Here is a 19180-nt window from a genome sequence, read left to right as displayed (position 1 = left end):
CTTCTGCAAGATAGAAGCCACATTGCGGTAAGAACTGCGGGATCTGGCCTTCGGATACTCCTGTTGAGCGTCGGAAAGCTCCCTAAGTTGAAGGAAGTGCAGCCAGTTCGTCGGTGTCCACCACTCCAGGCCCACTAGCTCTCCCGAGACTCATCACCAGGTGTGTAGCTGCTGCGCAAATGCGTCTCCGAAGCACACTCGCTGAGCATTGCGCTCTGTACAGAATAGATGCGCTCACATTTAGCCCCCGTTCTCACCAGGAGCTGAATGCTACGGGTGGTCAGATGATCAGTGGACCTTCAACTCCACGACAGATGACCTACGGGAGAAACAAGAACGGGTTCCCGTCGGTAGTGCTTTACCAATGAACCAGTGAGCCTCCAGCTTCGAAAAAGAGGAGCTGGTCGACGTGACGCATAGACAATCGGAAACAGTACACGGCCGCGCGGTCATATACTACGTCGGAACTATGTTGTACACCCGGACCTTGATCAAGACAGTCCACTTTAGCTACCAAGGCATGCCTTCACTTATCTTCACGTTTTCCTCGCGCTCACTGTCTTGTACTACGTAGGATGTCGACGAAGCACGAGGACTCAGTGATCGAATCGCCGACTACGCCAGAAGTCGACGAGAAAGGGATTGTCGACGCGGTTGAGTCGACATGCTCCTCGGATGAGCTAAATCCTATCCCCGACGGCGGCCTGTGGGCTTGGATGGCTGTCCTAGGAGGGTACGTTCAGCGAAATGTTCGATTCGACTGCATACGTCTCATAAGCTCACCCATACTGCATTGCAGATCGTGTACCACGTTCTGTACCTTTGGATTTTCCACCTCATTCGGGGTATTTCAAGACTACTTCGTTCAAGCGGGTGCCGGTACGTCATCCGATATCAGTTGGATTGGCTCTTTGCAAGTACGCTATGTCATATATACATTTACCAATATGATGCTGATCGCCTCTCAGCTCTTCCTACTCTTTGGGATGGGTATCCTTTCCGGAAGATGGTTCGACCAAGGGTACTTCCGGCATGAGTTCCTTGTCGGCTCGTTCCTCATCCTCCTATCGTAAGTACACTGTTAGCATACGCATATCGCTAGCATCGTGGCGGTACTTATTCACTCCCGCAGAGTGTTCATGCTTTCCATCTGCGACCCGAGCCAATACTACGGGCTGGTACTAACACAAGGTCTTCTCATGGGCGTCGGCTGCGGCTTGACCACGACCCCTGCACTCTGCCTTCAGTCGCACTATTGGAAGAAGCGGCGTGCACTCGCTCTCGGGCTTGTCCAAGCAGGTTTTACTCCTTATTGAGCTCTCTTTTACAACGAACTTGACAGTCGATTTATCAGGCTCGTCGTGTGGTGGCGTTGTGATGCCGATCATGCTCAACAGACTGTTCAACGGCCCGGCGGGATTTGCATGGGGCACGCGCGCAGTTGCCTTTCTCATGCTTGTCCTTCTCGTAGTCGCAAATTGTATCATGAAGACTCGTCTCCCTGGTACGAAGAATAAAACCGGAGGTCAAGTGCCGATCAAAACCGTCATGGTAGATCCGCCGTATATACTGACGGTAATCGCGTGAGTGACTTCTACCCTAACCATCTCTCATGATGCTGATCGTTTTGAAGCACCGTTATATTCTTCTTCGGGATGTACTTCCCTTGTACGTGGTAGTTGTGTTCTGTACAACGATTCGGATGTGCTGATACAGCGCACAAGACTTCTACCTCCAACTCTGGGTGCGTCTGCATGGCATGTCTGAGGACCTCGCCTTCTACACGGTATGTTCCGCCTGTCTTCCACCCCTTTCGACGCTCAATGACTCTCCGTAGATATCGATCCTCAACGCCGGCTCTGTGTTCGGGCGAATCATTCCCAACTTTGTCGCCGACTACGTGGGGCCATACAACATGATCATCCCGATCTTCTACTCTTGTGGGATCCTCCTCTTCGCGATGTTCGGTGTGACGAACGTACCCGCGGTTATCATATTCAGTATCTTGTACGGCTTTGCCACTGGATCAGGTACGTTCCTTCATACCAACATCTGACCTCTCGCATATTCACTACGTCAACCTGGACAGCCAATGCGCTAATTCCTCCCGCTATGGGAATCCTCGCACGCACCGAGGACGAGACAGGGTGAGCCTCTCTTCCCTCGTCGTTTTTCTACTGTCCACGTGCCTTGACCTTCAATGTCTCACATTCATACTCAATCCATTCTAGACTTCGCATCGGCATGCTCTTCTTCGCAACGTCATTCCCGATTCTAGTAGGAACGCCCATCGACGGCGCGCTTCTCGGGTCCGACAACACGTACTGGTATAAAGCCATCATTTTCAGCGGGGTGAGTGTTGCGCCACGCATGATTGACTTGATGACAGACGATCCGTGCAGATCGTGATGCTTGTGGGTGCATCGCTGTTGGTCCCTGCTAGGCAAATGACAGTCAAGCGACGAGGAACGCAATTGACTTGAGCTCTAACTGACTGGCGAGCTCCGCGAATCTGCGATGATTAATCGATGTATACAGAGCGTCGCTATAAAGCGAACGAGCTGTAGTCTTGAAATGCCGAAATCCAATATTGCTGTTCAAGCCCGAGCCATGAAAGCATGGGATCCAGACGTTGGCCGGTGGTCTTCATGCTTCTCAACTGAGCTATCGGCAACTGCGGGAAGAGTCGGCGGCGCCATGCGACCGACCTCAATCAGCCTGATGGTTTGTTTAACAGGTCCGGTGTTCACTTCTGACATCCCTTTAACGTATCATTTGCGCCACGCTTCAGCAATTCACCGACTGTAGTCATACCACGGCTCCACCAAATCCATCAGCCTCTTCCACCGGCCCCCATGCCAGCCCTCCAGCGCGCGCCACTCCTCGCTCTCCTTCCCAGTCACGATCCGCATCCACACCAGCCAGCCCGCAACGCTCAGGTCTGTATGCGTTACTGCTCCGCCGAGCATAGTAAACCGGCCATCCCCCGCGTCGTCCATCCACCCGGCCAGGACGCCGAACGCGCGCTCAATCTCGGCCCACTGCGCGGCGTACTGGGGCGGAGGACAGATCTCCTCCATCTTGGTTCCAAACATTTGTTCACGCGTGCGTCGGAAGTAGGGCTGCGAGGCCGGCGTGAGGATGGGGAGCGTGCGCGGGAGGAAGAGGGGCAAGACTGCGGGCTGGACGACCGTGCCAAAGCCGTGCTGGAAGGCAGCCTACAACAGTGACGAGAGCGTCAGTGGCACGCCGCATGTGAAGGAATAGGGTGCGTGATGAGGACAGGGGATGAATGTACCTGGAACGCGCGCAGCTCTTTCGGCAACACCGCCGGCGTATCGGGGTAGGTATCATCCAGATATGCCGCAATCTTCGCGCTCTCAGCGACGGCGCGCTTTGTGCGCGGGTCGTAAATCGCGGGGAGCGTGTATGGCAGGATTGTGCCCGGGTCAGTCGGCTCGAGTCCAAAGGACTGAAGCAGCGCCGCGATGTCGGGGTACTCTACCCACTGTGTACGGTACGGCAAGCCTTTGAGGTTAAGTGCGTACCTAGACCACATACGTGAGTGAAGGACCGCATGAGGGTAGAATTGTGCTGACCTCGTTTTCCAGGTACTGGGCGACCAGGCTTTGCTGGGGGTGTCGCTCGGAATGTCGTAGAAGACGATCACGTCGGTGTCCGGTAATGCACCCATCGTCCAACGGTTAACGGAGAGCTTGTGTTAACACCTAAGCGGTAGTGCTCAGTTACGAAGAGTAACACGCAGGGATCGTCAGATACATATTCCCAACAGCCCTCCGAGTCCGTGTTCTTGTATCTACTCCTCGGACTCATTACCTATCCCGGCCTCGCACAGTCATCGTCCTGTCATCTGACAATGCTCCTTGGGAATGTATCTCGGAGGCATTCTCTGGCTCTTCCAGGATTCGCAGACATGTTCACAGGACGTGGATAGACAATATCCCGGCGCTGGGCCAGCCAGTAGCAAGGGTTCAAACGTTCATGCGCACGAGCCTTGTGTACAATGACGACCTCTTTGCAGAGACTTCAAGGACATCGCGCGATATGCGACGTCAGACGCTATTGAACTAGGGAAGGGTCAACACCGAGGCAATGCTTCCGGCATTCAGCAGGGCATACTGAGACGCCAACGAGCAGCACTTATTTGGCGGAATATGGCCTTTGGGCATGTGATCGGGTTATAACATACCTGGTTGTCGGTGGACTGAACATCTCCCCGTCATACTTTCCGAACTCGATGACAAAGTCGTCCTCCGCGAATAAGACTTCAAAGCTTCACTGTCGGGTGCCCTTTTGCCTATCAGCCTGTGAGGTATTGCAGGAGCGAAATCTCGTGAATTCCCACCGGTGATGTGTTCCACATCATCCTGACTCAACCTACCGACTGTCATTCGACACAAGTCATCACAGTCCATCTCATAAGTGATCGGGAGTCCTTCTAACAACAATCTATACTGATACATGCGGTCCTCGTGTACTACGTAGCTAGTCGTCACCTCGGAGACATTCTATAGACAATACTGCCCACCCTCATCCACAGTAGGCGTTCATCGGGCACCCCACGGCGGTCCCATATAGGTTCCCGCTCACCTTCCCGATCTGCAACACCGCATTCACGATCCCGCCCAGGCCCTCGCCCGCGATCATCCCCGCCGCAATCGCGTACCCGACCAAGAACCACGCGTTCGGCCAGCGGCGCCGCCACACGAACGCGACGAGCGACCCAAACATCATCGCGACGGGGTACGTGTTCGACGGCCCGAGGACGAACGCGATCCCGACCGCGTTCCAGTTCGGGACCCAGTGCTGCTTGCCCGCGGGGACGAACCGGTACTTGAGGAACGTGCTGACGAGCACCATGCCCATGAACACGAGCGCGGTGATCCCCGACGACAGCGGGATCGGCAGCGAGGAAGAGGACACGGCGATGGAGACGGCGCGCCAGCTCTTCACGTCGGGCACGGCGAACTCGCATGTGGACGAGGAGAGCGTGTTGATGCACGGGTACGCCTTGCTGAAGACGACGTACATCGCCGTGCTCAGGAATATGGAGACGAGCGCGCCGCAGCACTGGGAGTAGAGCTGTACGCGTGGGGACGCGCCGAGCAGGTGCGTCGCCTTCAGGTCGCCGAGCATGTCGGAGCACTGCTCCGCGGCGGCGAGAGTGATCATCCCGGTGAGCCCATTGTTCAGCTCGTTCCGCTGTGGGGAGAGCCCCGAGCCCTTCGAGATCCCACCAAAGATCTGCACACGACGTCAATCAGAATCTACACGCCGATCCCAACGTGGCGGACACGCACCAGCTGCGAGAAGTTCCCCAGGGTGGTAACGGGGTTCACGGACACGCGCCCGACGCACTCCGCGCCGACGAGCGAAAATATGAACGCGAAGAAGATCGAGAGGAGGGTAATACCGGGGTTCTGGTCGAACTGGTACTTCATGACGAGCATCGTGAGGATCGTGCTGAGCACGAGCCCGCCCGTCCACATCCACCACGGCGTCTGCTCCTCGAGCGGGACCGGGTCGTAGAACCCGTCCTCCTTCTCGAACCGCACGCTGCTCTCGCGCAGGTTCGCGAGCCGCCGCACCTTGATGACGGCCGGCTCGAGCAGCACGCTGAACGCGGTCACGATCGTCTTGTAGTTCGCCGCAATCTCCGCGACGCTGGACGTCAGAAGGAGCATGCACCCGGGCCAGATCATCCAGTACTCGGGCGAGGGCCGGTGGACGGGGTCGGGGAGGTCCATGTTGGAGTAGTCGAGGTAGCCTGGGTAGAGTGGCGACATGGGCTCGCCGAAGGCACGGTTCGTCGCCACCAGCGCAGGGCCGATGATCGCCCAGGCGAGCACAGCACCGCCCACGAACGAGGCAGAGCTGTTCATAGGAACGAGGAGTCCGCAGCCGATGAAGGCGGGCGTCCACTCCCATATCCAGCCCTGGAATTGCTCAGAACGCTGACATGGAAGAGAGAACGGAGACATACCCAGGACTCGGCGCAGATAATCCATTCCCAGCCGGCACGGTAGAACCACCAGCTCCAGTGCCAATCCCACATGATTCCTGGCGCATACTCGCTCGTGACCCTCCAGCAGATGGAGACGAAGAACGAGACGACGAGGGCCCACGTCTTCTTGCGCGCGTTGGCAGCGGCGTCCTTCCCGACGTGCAGCGAGCGGATGGTGTACGCGGTGGCGACCGAGCTCGGGAAGGTCAGCTTCAGCTTGAGGATGTACAGCCGGCGGAGCGGCATGGTAAAGAAGATGCCGACGTAGGCGCAGCAGATCGTGAACGTGATGAGACGCCTGGCGGATCCGCGGTGTCACATCATGCAAAGACAGGAATGTGCGCTTCGCGACTCACCCGAAGTCCTCAGAGGGGTTCGCCCCGAGCAGGCCAAGCTGGTATGCTGCGGGGAAACCAGAGGTGAACAGCAGGCCGAGCGAACCCGCCGCCTGTGTGATCCCAAGTCAAGAGTGATGGCAACAAAGGGACGCTCGGATACGCACCGTCGCCGCGCTCTGGCAGCAGACGTTCTCCTTGGGGCCAAAGTACCCTCCGCCAAACCGTTCCGGGAGCGCCTTGGAGAGCGGCTTGAGGATGGCGAAGCCAAAGATGGACCCGAACATGGACGCGCCGAACGTCCACCCCGTCTTGAGGCCCAGATACACACTAGAAACACGTTAGGTCAGTCCACGCTCACCAACCAGGAAGGCCCCCACGTACTTGCTCGCCGAGATGACGGCGCCCAACATGCACCCGACGAACACCGCGCGGAACGTGAACTGCTGCTCGACCTGCGCGTTCGGATCGGCGGGGAAGGGGTCGTCCGTGCCGAGGTCGAGCAGCTGGGCGTCGTCGCCGTCGTAGTCGACGCTCGGGACGTCGACGACGTCCTCGCTGAAGCCCTTCTTCTCGTCGTACGAGTCCTGCTTGTGGATCTGCTCCATGACGGAGACCTTCTCCGCGTCGACGAGGCCGTCGACGCCTGTGTGCCCGTTGTAGGCCATGGTGGAGCTGAGGCAAGCAAGAGGCGAGCGCTCGGTGGCAAGCTAGGGACGGAGTGCACGCATGACCGGTCTTATAGGGCGGCAGAAGCACCGTAAGCGATAAGAGACTCATCACCGTGGCCATGGCGCGCCAGCGCGGCTCCCAAGTTAGCATATCAAGAGCCGTGGCCAACGGAGCGCAAGCCTTCCGCGGCGAGAGTTGCGCTGTATCTGGCCGGGAGAGTTAGCGTAGGAACGACGGCAGGTGCAGGGATCCGTACTCACGGCATGGAGCTCAAACTCATAAGGTTGATCATGGACCCTATCTGCAAGATTGGCATGTCGAGGCCACAGAGAGAGAGAGGAAATGGAGAGGCTCGTGTGCCTCCGTCCATGTGGAGGAGGTCCTGCTCTTTGCCGCGTTGATGCCGCGGGCCCGCTATCCCGCGCTTAGCCAGATCCGCCTGTCGATCTCCATCCACGCTTTCGCGAAGTCTTCAGCCACAACTCAACCACAGCTTGGACTTGTTCGACGACCGTCGACCGGAACCAGCTTGACTGGAAGACTCTGAACGTTGCGTCAGAATTGCTCCAAGACGACTGTTCGTACAAGCATGGCAACTCACCGGGTGCCGCAAATACAGGACTTCTGGGTCCGTTGCGTCGTATCGCAGCTATCATGTCGTCACCCACGCAACCCCTTGGGCAAGACGGCGTATCGTCGGACGGCTGCCTCTCGGCGGGTGTATCGACTTATCAAACGCGAGCGGCAGGCACTGTTGTGGAGTGGCCACGGCTGCGTGTTACAGAGACTTTGTTGCGCAGCCACCGAGGATGAGGTTATGACCAGAAGTGGTTGAGAGCCGGGGATGAGGTTATGTACGACCAGAAAGGGTGGAAAGGTGCGTCGTCGAGGCTTTGGAGCTTCGTCTGGACTCTGCGGGGCCATTCATTGTATATTCCGCATCCCCGGTCAATCGGAGGGGATCGCGATTGATCGAGCGGGGTCATACGATCGAGACTATGGGCCGCGGCGGCGACCTTCCCTATCTCTCCCAACTTCAGGTTGCCTCCCTCCATCGGCACTGGACGGCGGATAGACACGTCTTCGCGCATCTGCACCAACGGCCGTGGGGACGACTCGCATATCGCAGTGCTGCTGCGGAATCAAGGCACGCGAAGCATCCCCGGCGTGCGGGAGACGGGTTCTATCGAGGATGAATGGGCTCGGGGTGCTACTACATATCCTGGAAGGTGTCGGACGGGGGACGCGTCGAGGTACGGCTGGAACGTCGTGGTAAGGCTCTTTGTCGCCATCCAAGTTGACTCGGACTCTAGATTGTACGCCATGTCAGTGAGGAGCCAAGACGCACCAGGCAAGATTATAAACGCACACGATACGCGGCGTCCCGACGGCGCGCGCTCGCACTAGCGTCGCACCTCCGTGTCTCTTGCTGGCTGCGACGTGCTCTGCAGCTGCGTGGCCGATGGTAGGAGGCAAGAAGAGCCACGGGAGGGATGCAGGCGGGGATCATTCCGAGTCGGTATCCGTGAACGTTCTTCATACTCCTGCGCCGCCTACAACGCCGATGCTCTGTCGGGTCGGAAGAGACTTGTGCATACACCATCGCCTCATGTGGGAAAGGTCTCGCCCTCAGGGTCCGAGACGGACATCCGTGAGGATCCGCACGCGACTAGGGACCTCGGTCGGCGGCGATCGCAAAAGCTGATGAGCTGACGGTAAAGGACGGAGCCTGGAGGGGATAGACGAAGTCCAAGACACCTGTAAAGTATCAAATGACATGCTATGAGCTCGAGACGAGCGGGGCAATTGAAGACGCACCGCGGGCGGGGCACAGGACTGGTAGACGCGGTGACGGCAGTGTTCGTAGGCAGCCACACCCGAGTTGAATATATGGATCAGCGGTTCCATCCAAGTGGACGCGCATACAGACGGACCCGGAGCAACGAGCGGAGGAGTCTGGAGAGGACGCGCAGCGACGCGGTTACACGCATGTGTAGACGGGTTCGGACGAGCGTCGTCGTCTGCACCACCACAGTGCAGCCATGCGGGACAAGCGCAGTGGGAGGACGGTCGCTCACGCGTGCCTTCGAGTCCTGGCCGACATATGGTAAAGCTCCAAGTCGCGGGGCAACACCACGACGACACCGTGAAGCACGGTCCTGGCACTGGGCTCCCGCCACTGGCGCATATATGCGCACTCGTCGAGAGGGCTGTCGCAACAGACGAGGTTGTAGAGCACTAGAATAAGAGGAGTCGCTCGGCGCACTCTGCGGGGCTCGACGCGGCTCACGCGGATCACGACATGCCTTGAGTGGGACGCGCGAGCCCTCAGGCCTCAGCGTCGCCCGCGGGTGCTTGAGATTGGCGGAGGAGAGGGATCAGCACGAGTGTGTCGCTGATGCTGTGGTTTCTGGCACACACGCACACGTTGCTACGCTCGCAGCGAAGTGCTCCGGGGCAGGGACAGACGGCGCATACATTGGAATGGTCCAGTGTCGGAGGGATGCGCGTGCGGCGGAGGGCAAGGCCCAATGCGTGACCCTCTAGTGCAGGCGGTTGCGGAGTCGATGTCGGACGTAGGGCGGTCGCGACAGACGGTGAGGGCAGAGGGTAGTCATGCCGACCAACGCAGTACGACGTTGCTCAGCTCAGTCTGCGGGGGCTCGACGCGCTGTGCTCGTCTTGGGTTGCGCGCTCGGGCCTCGCGTCGCTCGCGGATGGCGGAGTCGGGGGTGGAGGGAGCACGCTCTTCGAGACGACGGGTGTCAGTAGGCCGTTGGAGAGCGAGGGAGGTATGTACAAGAGGGAAAGCAAGGGCACAGGAGGTGATGTAAGCATGGTGACGCACGCCGTCGAGTCGTCCGCACGCTGCAAGTACATGAGAGGGAGCTGCAGCATCTGAGATGGCCACCCGGAGCGTACGCAGGTGCCCGAGTCTCGATATGCGGACTGGTTCTGCTGTGCGCCAGTCCGACGTGCTCGACATCCGACTCACCCGCAGACGGTGTCGACGCGTCCCACGGTCGTCATCGTCTCCAAACCCACAACGGATCTACCCATCCCAGACGAGCGGGACACGCCCTGTCCAGCCTGCCTCCCGTCTCGCCCCGCAAGCCCCTTCAGTACCCAGCGCGAGCGCAACCAGCAGTCACGGAGACAGGGCCATCGTCCCGCCCTGCTCCAGCTACCACACTCCCGTCTATATGCGCACCGTTCCTGTCCTCCTAGACTTCTGCGCAGCGGGGCGTACGCACCCGCGTAACTGCGGTTCGCACGACTGTACAGCGATTGCTCGACGCGGGGACGACGCAAACGTGCAACCTGTTTCGGATCGAGACCAAACCGTCCGCGTCACGAAGCCGTACGTTCCAGCGAGCACCGTGACACATGCTCGCAGACAACTCGCACAACGTCCCACATGCCCGACCGGTGTCCTACCAGTACAGCATCGCGCCCCTCACGTTCCCGCACAACACGGATCGTCGAGCGAACCGCAGGCAACCACCACCAGCATCTCTCCCCGCCGTCTTTCACGTCCGCCTGGATGCGCACGAGGGGCCGAGTCGCCAAACTATAGCGACAAACGAGTCAGCGCGCAGCAGCACCGGAGAGGGAACGCGGATTCGCACCTCCCAGGTTGGCTGCTGCGCAACGAGGGATGTTCGCGCTCCCGTGTGATGGGAAGAGACCTGTGAGTCAGGTGAGCGTCGACGAGTCTTCCGCCTCAGTCGACCTCGACCGCCGACACCCGGATGTTATGATCAACGCCAGCTTGGGTCCGGCCGCATCGAACATGGCTGATACTCAGCCGTGGACCAAATCCCGGTTACCCAGCTGAACCTGGACGCAGCAACAGGCAACGAACCCTGCGTAATGGCGACGCTCACCTACATCTGAGGTACACGCAGCTCGCGCACACACCGCGTCTCACGGAGGCCGTGCAAGCCTCTTCCGGTGCGAGAGGTCATGTCTGCGGGTCTCCATCGGGCACTGTGAGTATGCTCTCGAGGCTGGCCGGTGCATCATCATCCTCGTAAGACCTGCCGCCGAGGACGCGTCGCAAGCCACAGGATCACACTGGAACAGTGCGTCGCGTGCGCACCGCAAGTCGGCGAGACGGTGATGTACGAGTGGCTGATCTCATGGCGAGCGAGCGCTGTCCTCGGAGGTCACGGCGGGCCATGTGAAACGGGACGGAAAGGAAGAAAAGGGATCGTCCAACGAGGAGACACGACACGGCAGAGCATGCATATGCAGCCTATGTACACCCAGATCGCGGACGGATCGTCAGCATCACGAAGTCTCCAGTAAGCACCGCAGCACTCACCTTACGCGCCGGCAGACTCGCGGTCGACCCTTCCGAATCAGAGCACGGAAACGTCAGGGACTCATGGTATCTCTGCGGGATCATCCTACCTGTTTGTGAGTTTCTGAATGTACGGACTCCCGCCCCCGCCCTGTACAACTGCTCACACCATCCCGAGCAAACCAGACCGCACGCAGCCACCAGCAGCACCTCCCGAGCTCAGGCCTCGAGTGCAGATGCGCAGAGCAGAGCTGCAGAGGTCCGCCGAAGTTAGGACACGACGCCCGGCACACCAGCGTTCGGTTCGCAACTAATGTCAATGACGATTACACGCACACAGGCTATCGAGGGTATACCGGTAAGTGGTAGCAGCAGAGTAAACTTCCTATTCTGATTCTGATTCGCTCGTTCTGGGATCGGACGGGATGGGGGGCCGAGTTAAATACGCACGTCACGTCGAGCCGGAGCGAGAGTCGTCATCCGTGCGCCGGGCCGGGATTAGTGAGGGGGAGGCGAAGGTGCGAGGGCGTAGGGGTCGTGGGACGAGATGGGGAAGACGAACGGGACGGGAGGCGGGACGACGCGAACTATGGACCCTTCGCCGAGATATATAGAGTACATCGAAGTTGCATCGAAGCGGGACGAGACCGAACGGAGGAGCCGAAGGAGGAGACGAGCCCAAGACCGCATAGGGGGGATTAAGGAGGAGCGCATAGAATAGGGTTCCAGCATGAAAGGAGAAAGGAGCGTCTGTCCGCACGTCAGACCGCGTTGTGTTATCCAGCGAGAGCGACCAAGAGGGAGGGTGAGAGCATGGGTGATGTCGTGAGCGGCGCTACGCCCGCCCCGAGACCTGCACGACAGCAGGCGGGCCTCCAGTCGCGCCCGAGTTCAGTGCTTCCAGGCGCTCCTCGAGCCCCCTCCCCAGCCCCTCCCGCTCCCACTCGCCGCCCACGTCGTCCACCACCTGGCTCGCCGTATCGCGCTCCATGACGCTCGCTGCGCGCACACTGCCTGCGCTCGAGCTCGCCGCGTACAGCGCCTGCGGGAGCCCGATGACGCTGGGGAGGTGCGGGGGCTCGTTCGTGAGCACGGACGAGAGGGGCAGGGTCGAGGACGGGGCGGAGGAGAGGAGGTCCGTGTAGGAGAGGAAGGAGAGGCGTTTGGCGGCCGCCTTGGGCGAGGGCGGGTGCGGGATGAAGGGTGCGGGGATCGTGATCGTCGTCGGCTGCGAGGTTGGCAAAGAGTGCAGCGGGTGCTCGTGGTGCGTCGCGGTCGTCGGCGAGGACGCCTCCGAGTTCACCTCGGACGGCACGGCGGACGCTGCCGCGGAGTAGTACGCGGACGTCGGCGTCGCGGGCACGGTCGGCAGGGGCGCGATCGGGACGGGGCTCTGCGCCTGCGTGTGGATGAACTGCAGCGGGCTCGTCGGGCTCGTGCTGAAGAGCAGGCTCGTGCGGCGGCCGGGGCTGACGCCTGTCGGGCTCGGGCTGCGGCTGCTCATACGACTGGAAGGACTTGCGAAGCCGGAGCGGTAGCCACTGTCGGGCGGGGCGGGGGTGATGATGGAGACGGCATCAAAGTCGTCGTCCTGGACATCGGACGCAGCGAGGACGGTGGCTGCGCTGTCGAGCACGGACGGGACGGACTGCTCGAGCTGCTCGGTGTACTTGCCGCGCGCGATGCGGTGGGGGTCGGCGTTGGGCGAGACGGCCGCGGCGGGCGTGATGGGCTCGATGTCGCGCTCGAAGATGGCCGAGGATGACGAGTGGCTGCAAACAGATCAGCGCACACAGAGACTCAGTGGCAAGTCACCTACACGGATGTGGGCGAGGACGGGATGGACGAGGGCGAGCGGGAGCCGACGCGGTGGGTGCGCAGATGCTGGGAGTTGCGGTTGGAGAGCCTGCGCTCGCGGGGGCTGGCGAGGTTTGAGCTGGAGGTGATGTGGCGGAGGTCGGTGGGGGAGAGACTGCTGGACATGGTGGGCTCTGCGGGGTGTGCTGGGTCGTGCTTGGTGGGGGTTCGGTGGTGGTCTGCGATCGAGGACATGGTGCGGGACGAGGAGCGGGTTCCACTCTCAGACGCCCGCGTCGGTCGAACCGGCCGCGTCCGAACCCTTTCCACACACACAAGGCTATCCACCACAAATCACAAATCTGCGTTTATTACAGTATGCTGTCGATCGAAATTCTTCGTGCGCTGTGCCACTGCCTTCTCCATTCTCTCCTCCGAGTCCGAGTCGCAAGTTACCTCCATTCTCCTCTGAAACTGTCCGACCGTCAGGCTATGCACCACGCTCATCCAGGGCTCTGCACTGTCCCTGTCATGATCAGTCTGCGACCTGAGCTCGCTGCTTTCCTGGTAACTGTATGACACACTCGTGTCCTTGGGAATCCCAGTAATCCTCGCACTCGCGACTCACGGACGTCTGATATATAGATGATCGGTTCCTGGGTCATAATGTATACAGAGCATTGACGATCACCAAGCAACCATCAAGGAACATACATAACAAGTCGAAGACTCATCTTCGGTTTCTCAGCACATCAGGAAAACTACATGTGGCTTAATGGCGGCTTAATGGGCTTAATCAAGCCATTAAGTCAATCAAGCCACTAAGCCGAGGCGGCTTATTGAAGAAGGTCCAATTGCTTAAAATAAGCCGGTCTGCTTCATGAAGCACGCCCAAGCAATCTATTAAGCCACGTCTAAGTACACTTAAGAGGTATATAAGTCCGACTAAACAGCTGCATATGTACACGTGGAGGATCGCATGGGCGACCGCATGAGTGGGTGGGTGGCCAGCTGAACGAGTAGACAAGAGCGAGGGCAAGAGGGCGCATGCAAGAGGAGCCGTGGGCAAGAGGCTGTGCAGGTGTGTGGGTGTAACAGAGTCGCATGCGCATACGTCCTGCAGTAGTTGTTTCTCTGGGACAGTGAGTACGTGGGTAGGTGGGTCGGCGGGCAAGTGGGTCAGGGTCGCAGACATTCATGGCCAGGATCTATGCTCGTGGGAACTTGGAAGTGTACCAATGGACGTGAGGCATACCTTAGGGAGATCATGGACAGTTGGCCCTGGTTGACTACTGGTCTAGATATCGCGCTATGCGCGGCAGCAGCTGACATCCGACGAGATGATACATACATGTATCAGCGAGCATACGAACCGGGAGACAAAGCTCACATACCGGACCCCTGCCCCTCACATTCCCAACTCTCGCCCCCCGCAAATGACCGGGTGTTCGGATGCGCACGACGCGCGGTCACATCTGAAACCTACCGTCTCAGTGAGCATGTCCGGTCCGAGGGCAAGATAGGAAGCCTGGTCACTCACCCACTCGAGACGCGAGGCATCGGCAGATGGTCCACCCAGGACCAGTCCTCGAACCCTATACAACTTTTAAAGGAATCAGCCCGAGCTGCCCTTCCTTCTGCTAGGTTTGAACGTCTCACCAGTGTCCGACCCGCTTCTCCGGTGCAGGAGCCTGGGACTGCGAGGACAGTGCTGGTTTCTGCAATGATGTGGAGGTAGCGCAGCTGTGCAGTCGCTGGATGCGTGTGCCCTCCGTGAGAACGGGTGAGCAGGTGCAAGCAGGCGCGGACATGCTCGGGCCGATGTTCGTCCCGACGAGCAAGCGCGCCGTCTTGCTCGCGCAGGCGCAGGCGATCAGCGTCGCGGTGCACGCGTCGCGGGCCCGGTCCGCTCTTCCTCCCCGCCGCTCTCCCCCCGGCGACACCGTCGCCGCGGAACAGCTACCTCGCGGGCCGGCTCGCACAGGCGCAGGCACACGCGGGCGCGGGCACAGAGATGGCGTGGGTGTCGTGGTTCGTGTTGAGGTCGCGCCGCGATCTCGATCTCCGCCACCGTGCACGTGACATACCGCCGGGGGTGGTTCGTCCGTTTCCGTCTCTCTCCCTCTTTCCTCAGTCGAAGTCACACCACGACTGAGGTAAGCCCTAGCACACACACTATACGATACATTCTGTAGCTGACTACCTAGCAGCGTCTGACCGTTTGTCTAGGTAGATCAATATTAGTCGAAGTCACACCACGACTGAGCGTCTGACCGTTTGTCTAGTCTCTACAGGTTATGAGCCCCGGGCGGTGTTTCTGAACCCGCCCGCTTACCTGAGACCTCACTTCGGCCTTTCAGACCCAGGAACGACTTTGAAGCACCCACAAACGTGTGCTGACCCCGCATATAGTCACCTTATCGACCAATGACCATCACCCCGACCTCGAGTCCCAAAGTTTCGGTACCCAAAACGCCGAAAACGCGCACAGATCTGCTATCTCCGGCGCCCAAAATGGATCTCAAGGCTGCCGCCAAGGAAAAGGTCGAGCTCATCCACCTACCATCGTCGCTTTTCAACGGCGGTTTCATACTCGACCGCAAGAAAGATAACTGGTTCGAATGGAAGACGTACGTCGAGAACTCACTCAAGATGTGCTTCGCGTGGGCCTACCTGTCTGGCGAGGAGACCGCTCCCTCCGTCGAGGACGACCCCGGCTCGGTCACGAAGTTCAGACGGAACGAGCAGGTCATCATCGCTTTTCTCAGCTCGAAGGCAGCGAAGGAGGAACAACGCTTCATCGCCGGGTTCACCGACGCTCGCGCCCTATGGATTTCCCTGTGCGCTCGTCACGAGAAGCAGCCCGGCGCATATGCCCAGGTTCGTCTTCTTCAGGATTTCTTCGCCTGCCGTTACAGCGCCGAGGAACACTTCTCGGAGACGACCACGCGGCTCCAAGAGTTGGCCGAACGCATCTTCCACATCGGCATTCCCAACTTAGAGGTCTTCATGACCATCGGGATGCTGAACTCGATGAACGGATACCTCCAGCATCTTCAGTCGCAGGTCGGCACGTCGCTCACGACATCCGCTACCTCGGGCGTTCCGTACACCTCCGTCGACATCGCCGCGCGCCTCGATCTTGAACAGCGAATCATGTCCGACAACAAGGCATCTTCGTCCGCAACCGCTCTCGCCGCTTTCGCGAAACCAGGCAAGTCGACGTCGTCGCAGAAGTTGTGCACCAACGCCAAATGCCCGCGCCCGAGTGGGCACACTGCCCCCGAGTGCTGGGCCCCTGGTGGCGGCATGGAGGGTCGTCGTGAGGAAGTACTCGCGAACAAAAAGAAAGGCAAGAGTTCTGGCAAACCTGCCGTGTCCTCCTCTACCGACCGCGACAAGCAGGGTCGCGCGTACATCGTGGACGGCAAGACCGGCCATGCATATCTCTTGAGCACAGCCCCGCCTTCGGCCACCGAGTCCAGTTCTTCGAATGACGCTACCTCCGAGACCGACTTCGCCGGCCTCGCTACTGACGCGTCCCCAGACTGGCTCGCCACTGTGGCTGTCCCGGCGGATCTCTTCGAGTATGAGACCTTGGTGTCCGTTGAGGACGAAGAGTTGGTCTCACTCAACTGGTCTAACCACTGCCGTGCTCCTGACGACCCCGCCGCTTTTTCGGTGGCGCCTGTGCCCACTGCGACTCGTCGTATCTCGACCGAGGGGACTGAGCCCTTCGTGTTCGACTCTGGCGCTTCTACGCATCTGTCTCCTCGCAAGGCCGACTTCCACGAGCTTCGCCCCATCTCGCCTCGCGGCATCCGGGGGTCAGCGGCTCGGTCATATACGCCTGCGGTCTGGGCAAGGTGCGCCTGCACATCGGTCGCGGCGCTTCGATCATCCTCGAGAACGTCTTGTATGTACCCCAGGCCACTGTTCGCCTCGTGAGTATCTCGGCTCTTTGCGCCTCGACCTCTCGTTACTCCGTGCTCTTCACGGACACTGGGGTCCGCATCCTCAAGCCGGGTGGGGCTGTTCTCGCTAGCGGCACGCTGACTTCCAAGCGCCTCTACTCTCTCGATGGCGCCCCTCCTTCCACCGAGCACGCCCTCTATTCGGGTCGTGTGCCAACGCTCGACGTCTGGCATCGTCGTCTCGGTCACGTCAACCATCGTACGATCCACGACATGGCCCGCCTCGGATCCGTTTCAGGTATGCCCATCATTCTCTCCCCACCTGCCAAATGTGAACATTGCATCCTCGGCAAGCAGACGAGAAGTGCAGTTCCTAAGGTGCGGGTGGGAGATAAGGCGAAGCGGATTCTTGGTACGGTGTTTGTGGACGTGCAGGGGCAGCAGGATGTGCGTTCAGCGTTAGGCAACCTGTATTCTATGAACATCCTCGATGATTTCACGTCACATACTTGGGCCATTCCCGTGCCCTCAAAAGTCATCCTTGAACGTTTCAAGGCTTGGGTTCTCGCTCGGGAAGTGGAGACAGGCGAGCGTCTCGGCATAGTGCAAGTGGACAACGGCGAGCTCCTGTCCAACGACTTCAAAACTTGGATCGAAGGTCGTGGCTCACAATGGCGCACGACGGCGCCGCATACGTCCGCGCAGAACGGTCGCATCGAGCGGTTTCACCGCACACTGATGGATCGCGCGCGCGCCATGCGTCTTGCTGCGAATGCCCCGCCAAATCGCTGGGACGAGTTTCTAGTCACTGCGAACTACTTGTCTGTTCGCACGCCGTCTCGTTCTCTCGCTCCGGGCGTCACGCCATATGAAATGTGGCACGGTAAGAAGCCGGACCTCTCGCACTTGCGCGAGATTGGTTGCCGTGCCTTCGTGCTCATTCAGAATAGGCATAACCCGAAGATCTACGAACGGTCTGTCGAGTGCGTACTGATTGGGTATGGCCAGCATTCAAAGACCTACCGGCTGTACCACAGGGGGACCCACAAGGTCGTCGAGTCGTTCCACGTCTCGTTCATTGAGTCGCATGAAACCTCGACATCCTCGCCCACCTCGGTCGCACCGACTCCAATTATCGTCGGCCCGCCTCCCGTCTCGGCTCCCCCTGCACACGACGTTGTGGTGGACGATGACGATGTTATTATCCCCCCGTCTTCTGTCGATGTTCCTCCGCCCGTGCCGCCCGCTCCTCTCGACCTGCCTGTCCCGGACCCTGAGCCTCCAGTCGCTGTCGTCCCACCCGCTTCACTGCCCATCCGCCGTTCCTCGCGCTTGCCCATGCCCTCTCAGAAGCGAGCTGCTGCCGCGGGCGTGCCTTTCGTCTCGCGCCTGGATCGCACCCTGGACCGTATGCGCGAGGCCGGTCCACGTCGTTCCTCCTCTTCTGGCATACCAGCGCCTGTCCCTCCCGCCTCTGTGGTCGCTGCTCCTCCGGCGCTGCCTCCTGTCGCACCTGCGGTTCCTCCCGACTTTGCTATTGGCGACCCGCCCGCCGCCGGCGTTGCACCGGACCTTGAGTCCGTGCTCGCTGCGTTGGCCGGGGACGATGTTCTGCCACTCAATGTTGAATACCCAGGGGACCCGGCTACTCTGGCTGAGGCTGACGCGTCACCGTTCCGTACAGAATGGCGTGGCGCGCTGCGAGATGAGCTCCAGTCCATCAAGGAGCTGGGAGTATACCGTCTCATCCCTCGCTCTACGGTGCCGGCTGGACGTCGTATCATGAAGGGCAAGCCGGTGTTCCGTCTGAAGCGGAATGAAAACGGCGACCCTGTGCGCTTCAAGGCCCGTTGGGTCGCGAAGGGTTTTCAGCAGGTCTACGGGCAGGATTACAACCGTACCTCCTCACCTACCATGCGCATGGAGTCCTTCCGCGCTCTCCTCCACCTCGCTGCGTCTCTCGATTGGGAAGTTGAGCAGCTCGATGTGAAGACTGCGTTCCTCTATGGGATTCTCCCCGAGGACGAGTATTGCTACATGGAGCAACCACCCGGTTTCGAGGAGCCTGGCAAAGAGGATTGGGTATGGGAACTGGTGCGTGGCATCTATGGGACGAAGCAGGGCAGTCGTA

At 59.7% G+C, this 19180-nt stretch overlaps 6 protein-coding genes across 6 annotated transcripts; 3 read left to right on the top strand and 3 right to left on the bottom strand.

Annotated features, from left to right (window-relative positions):
* The first annotated feature begins 252 nt into the window (after window positions 1-252).
* On the top strand, window positions 253-2680 carry B0H18DRAFT_136800 (MFS general substrate transporter). The gene is made up of 12 exons (XM_048036806.1): window positions 253-518; window positions 575-733; window positions 800-917; window positions 969-1069; window positions 1133-1299; window positions 1355-1583; window positions 1634-1668; window positions 1725-1786; window positions 1838-2030; window positions 2090-2147; window positions 2232-2352; window positions 2403-2680. The coding sequence occupies exons 2-12, from the start codon at window positions 576-578 to the stop codon at window positions 2481-2483; spliced, it is 1323 nt and encodes a 440-aa protein (XP_047886517.1). The 5' UTR covers window positions 253-518; window position 575; the 3' UTR covers window positions 2484-2680.
* Window position 2681: 1 nt separating this feature from the next.
* B0H18DRAFT_136808 (uncharacterized protein) lies at window positions 2682-3934 on the bottom strand. The gene is made up of 3 exons (XM_048036807.1): window positions 3600-3934; window positions 3299-3548; window positions 2682-3218 (listed from the first exon to the last, which is right to left on the bottom strand). The coding sequence occupies exons 1-3, from the start codon at window positions 3692-3694 to the stop codon at window positions 2796-2798; spliced, it is 768 nt and encodes a 255-aa protein (XP_047886516.1). The 5' UTR covers window positions 3695-3934; the 3' UTR covers window positions 2682-2795.
* A 617-nt stretch (window positions 3935-4551) lies between these two features.
* B0H18DRAFT_887148 (OPT oligopeptide transporter protein-domain-containing protein) lies at window positions 4552-6647 on the bottom strand (the record flags this gene model as incomplete). Its single annotated transcript, XM_048041157.1, has 5 exons — window positions 4552-5265; window positions 5322-5957; window positions 6005-6323; window positions 6382-6473; window positions 6528-6647. The coding sequence occupies 5 exons, from the start codon at window positions 6645-6647 to the stop codon at window positions 4552-4554; spliced, it is 1881 nt and encodes a 626-aa protein (XP_047886515.1).
* An 867-nt stretch (window positions 6648-7514) lies between these two features.
* Window positions 7515-7952, top strand: B0H18DRAFT_1045804 (uncharacterized protein). The gene has a single exon (XM_048030764.1). The coding sequence runs from the start codon at window positions 7622-7624 to the stop codon at window positions 7865-7867; it is 246 nt and encodes an 81-aa protein (XP_047886514.1). The 5' UTR covers window positions 7515-7621; the 3' UTR covers window positions 7868-7952.
* A 1631-nt stretch (window positions 7953-9583) lies between these two features.
* B0H18DRAFT_136744 (uncharacterized protein) lies at window positions 9584-10935 on the top strand. The gene has a single exon (XM_048036805.1). It carries the CDS (start codon window positions 9936-9938, stop codon window positions 10725-10727), a length of 792 nt encoding a protein of 263 aa, XP_047886513.1. The 5' UTR covers window positions 9584-9935; the 3' UTR covers window positions 10728-10935.
* A 1238-nt stretch (window positions 10936-12173) lies between these two features.
* Window positions 12174-13321, bottom strand: B0H18DRAFT_1087829 (uncharacterized protein; the record flags this gene model as incomplete). Its single annotated transcript, XM_048032208.1, has 2 exons — window positions 12174-13110; window positions 13158-13321. The coding sequence occupies 2 exons, from the start codon at window positions 13319-13321 to the stop codon at window positions 12174-12176; spliced, it is 1101 nt and encodes a 366-aa protein (XP_047886512.1).
* Between the last annotated feature and the right edge of the window lie 5859 nt (window positions 13322-19180).

Source organism: Fomitopsis serialis (genome assembly GCF_022376445.1).
Source record: "Fomitopsis serialis strain Sig1Antser10 chromosome Unknown B0H18scaffold_162, whole genome shotgun sequence".
Taxonomy (NCBI): Eukaryota; Fungi; Basidiomycota; class Agaricomycetes; order Polyporales; family Fomitopsidaceae; genus Fomitopsis; species Fomitopsis serialis.
The sequence above is the reverse complement of the archived record's forward strand: the minus strand, read 5'-3'. Positions and strand labels throughout refer to the sequence as shown.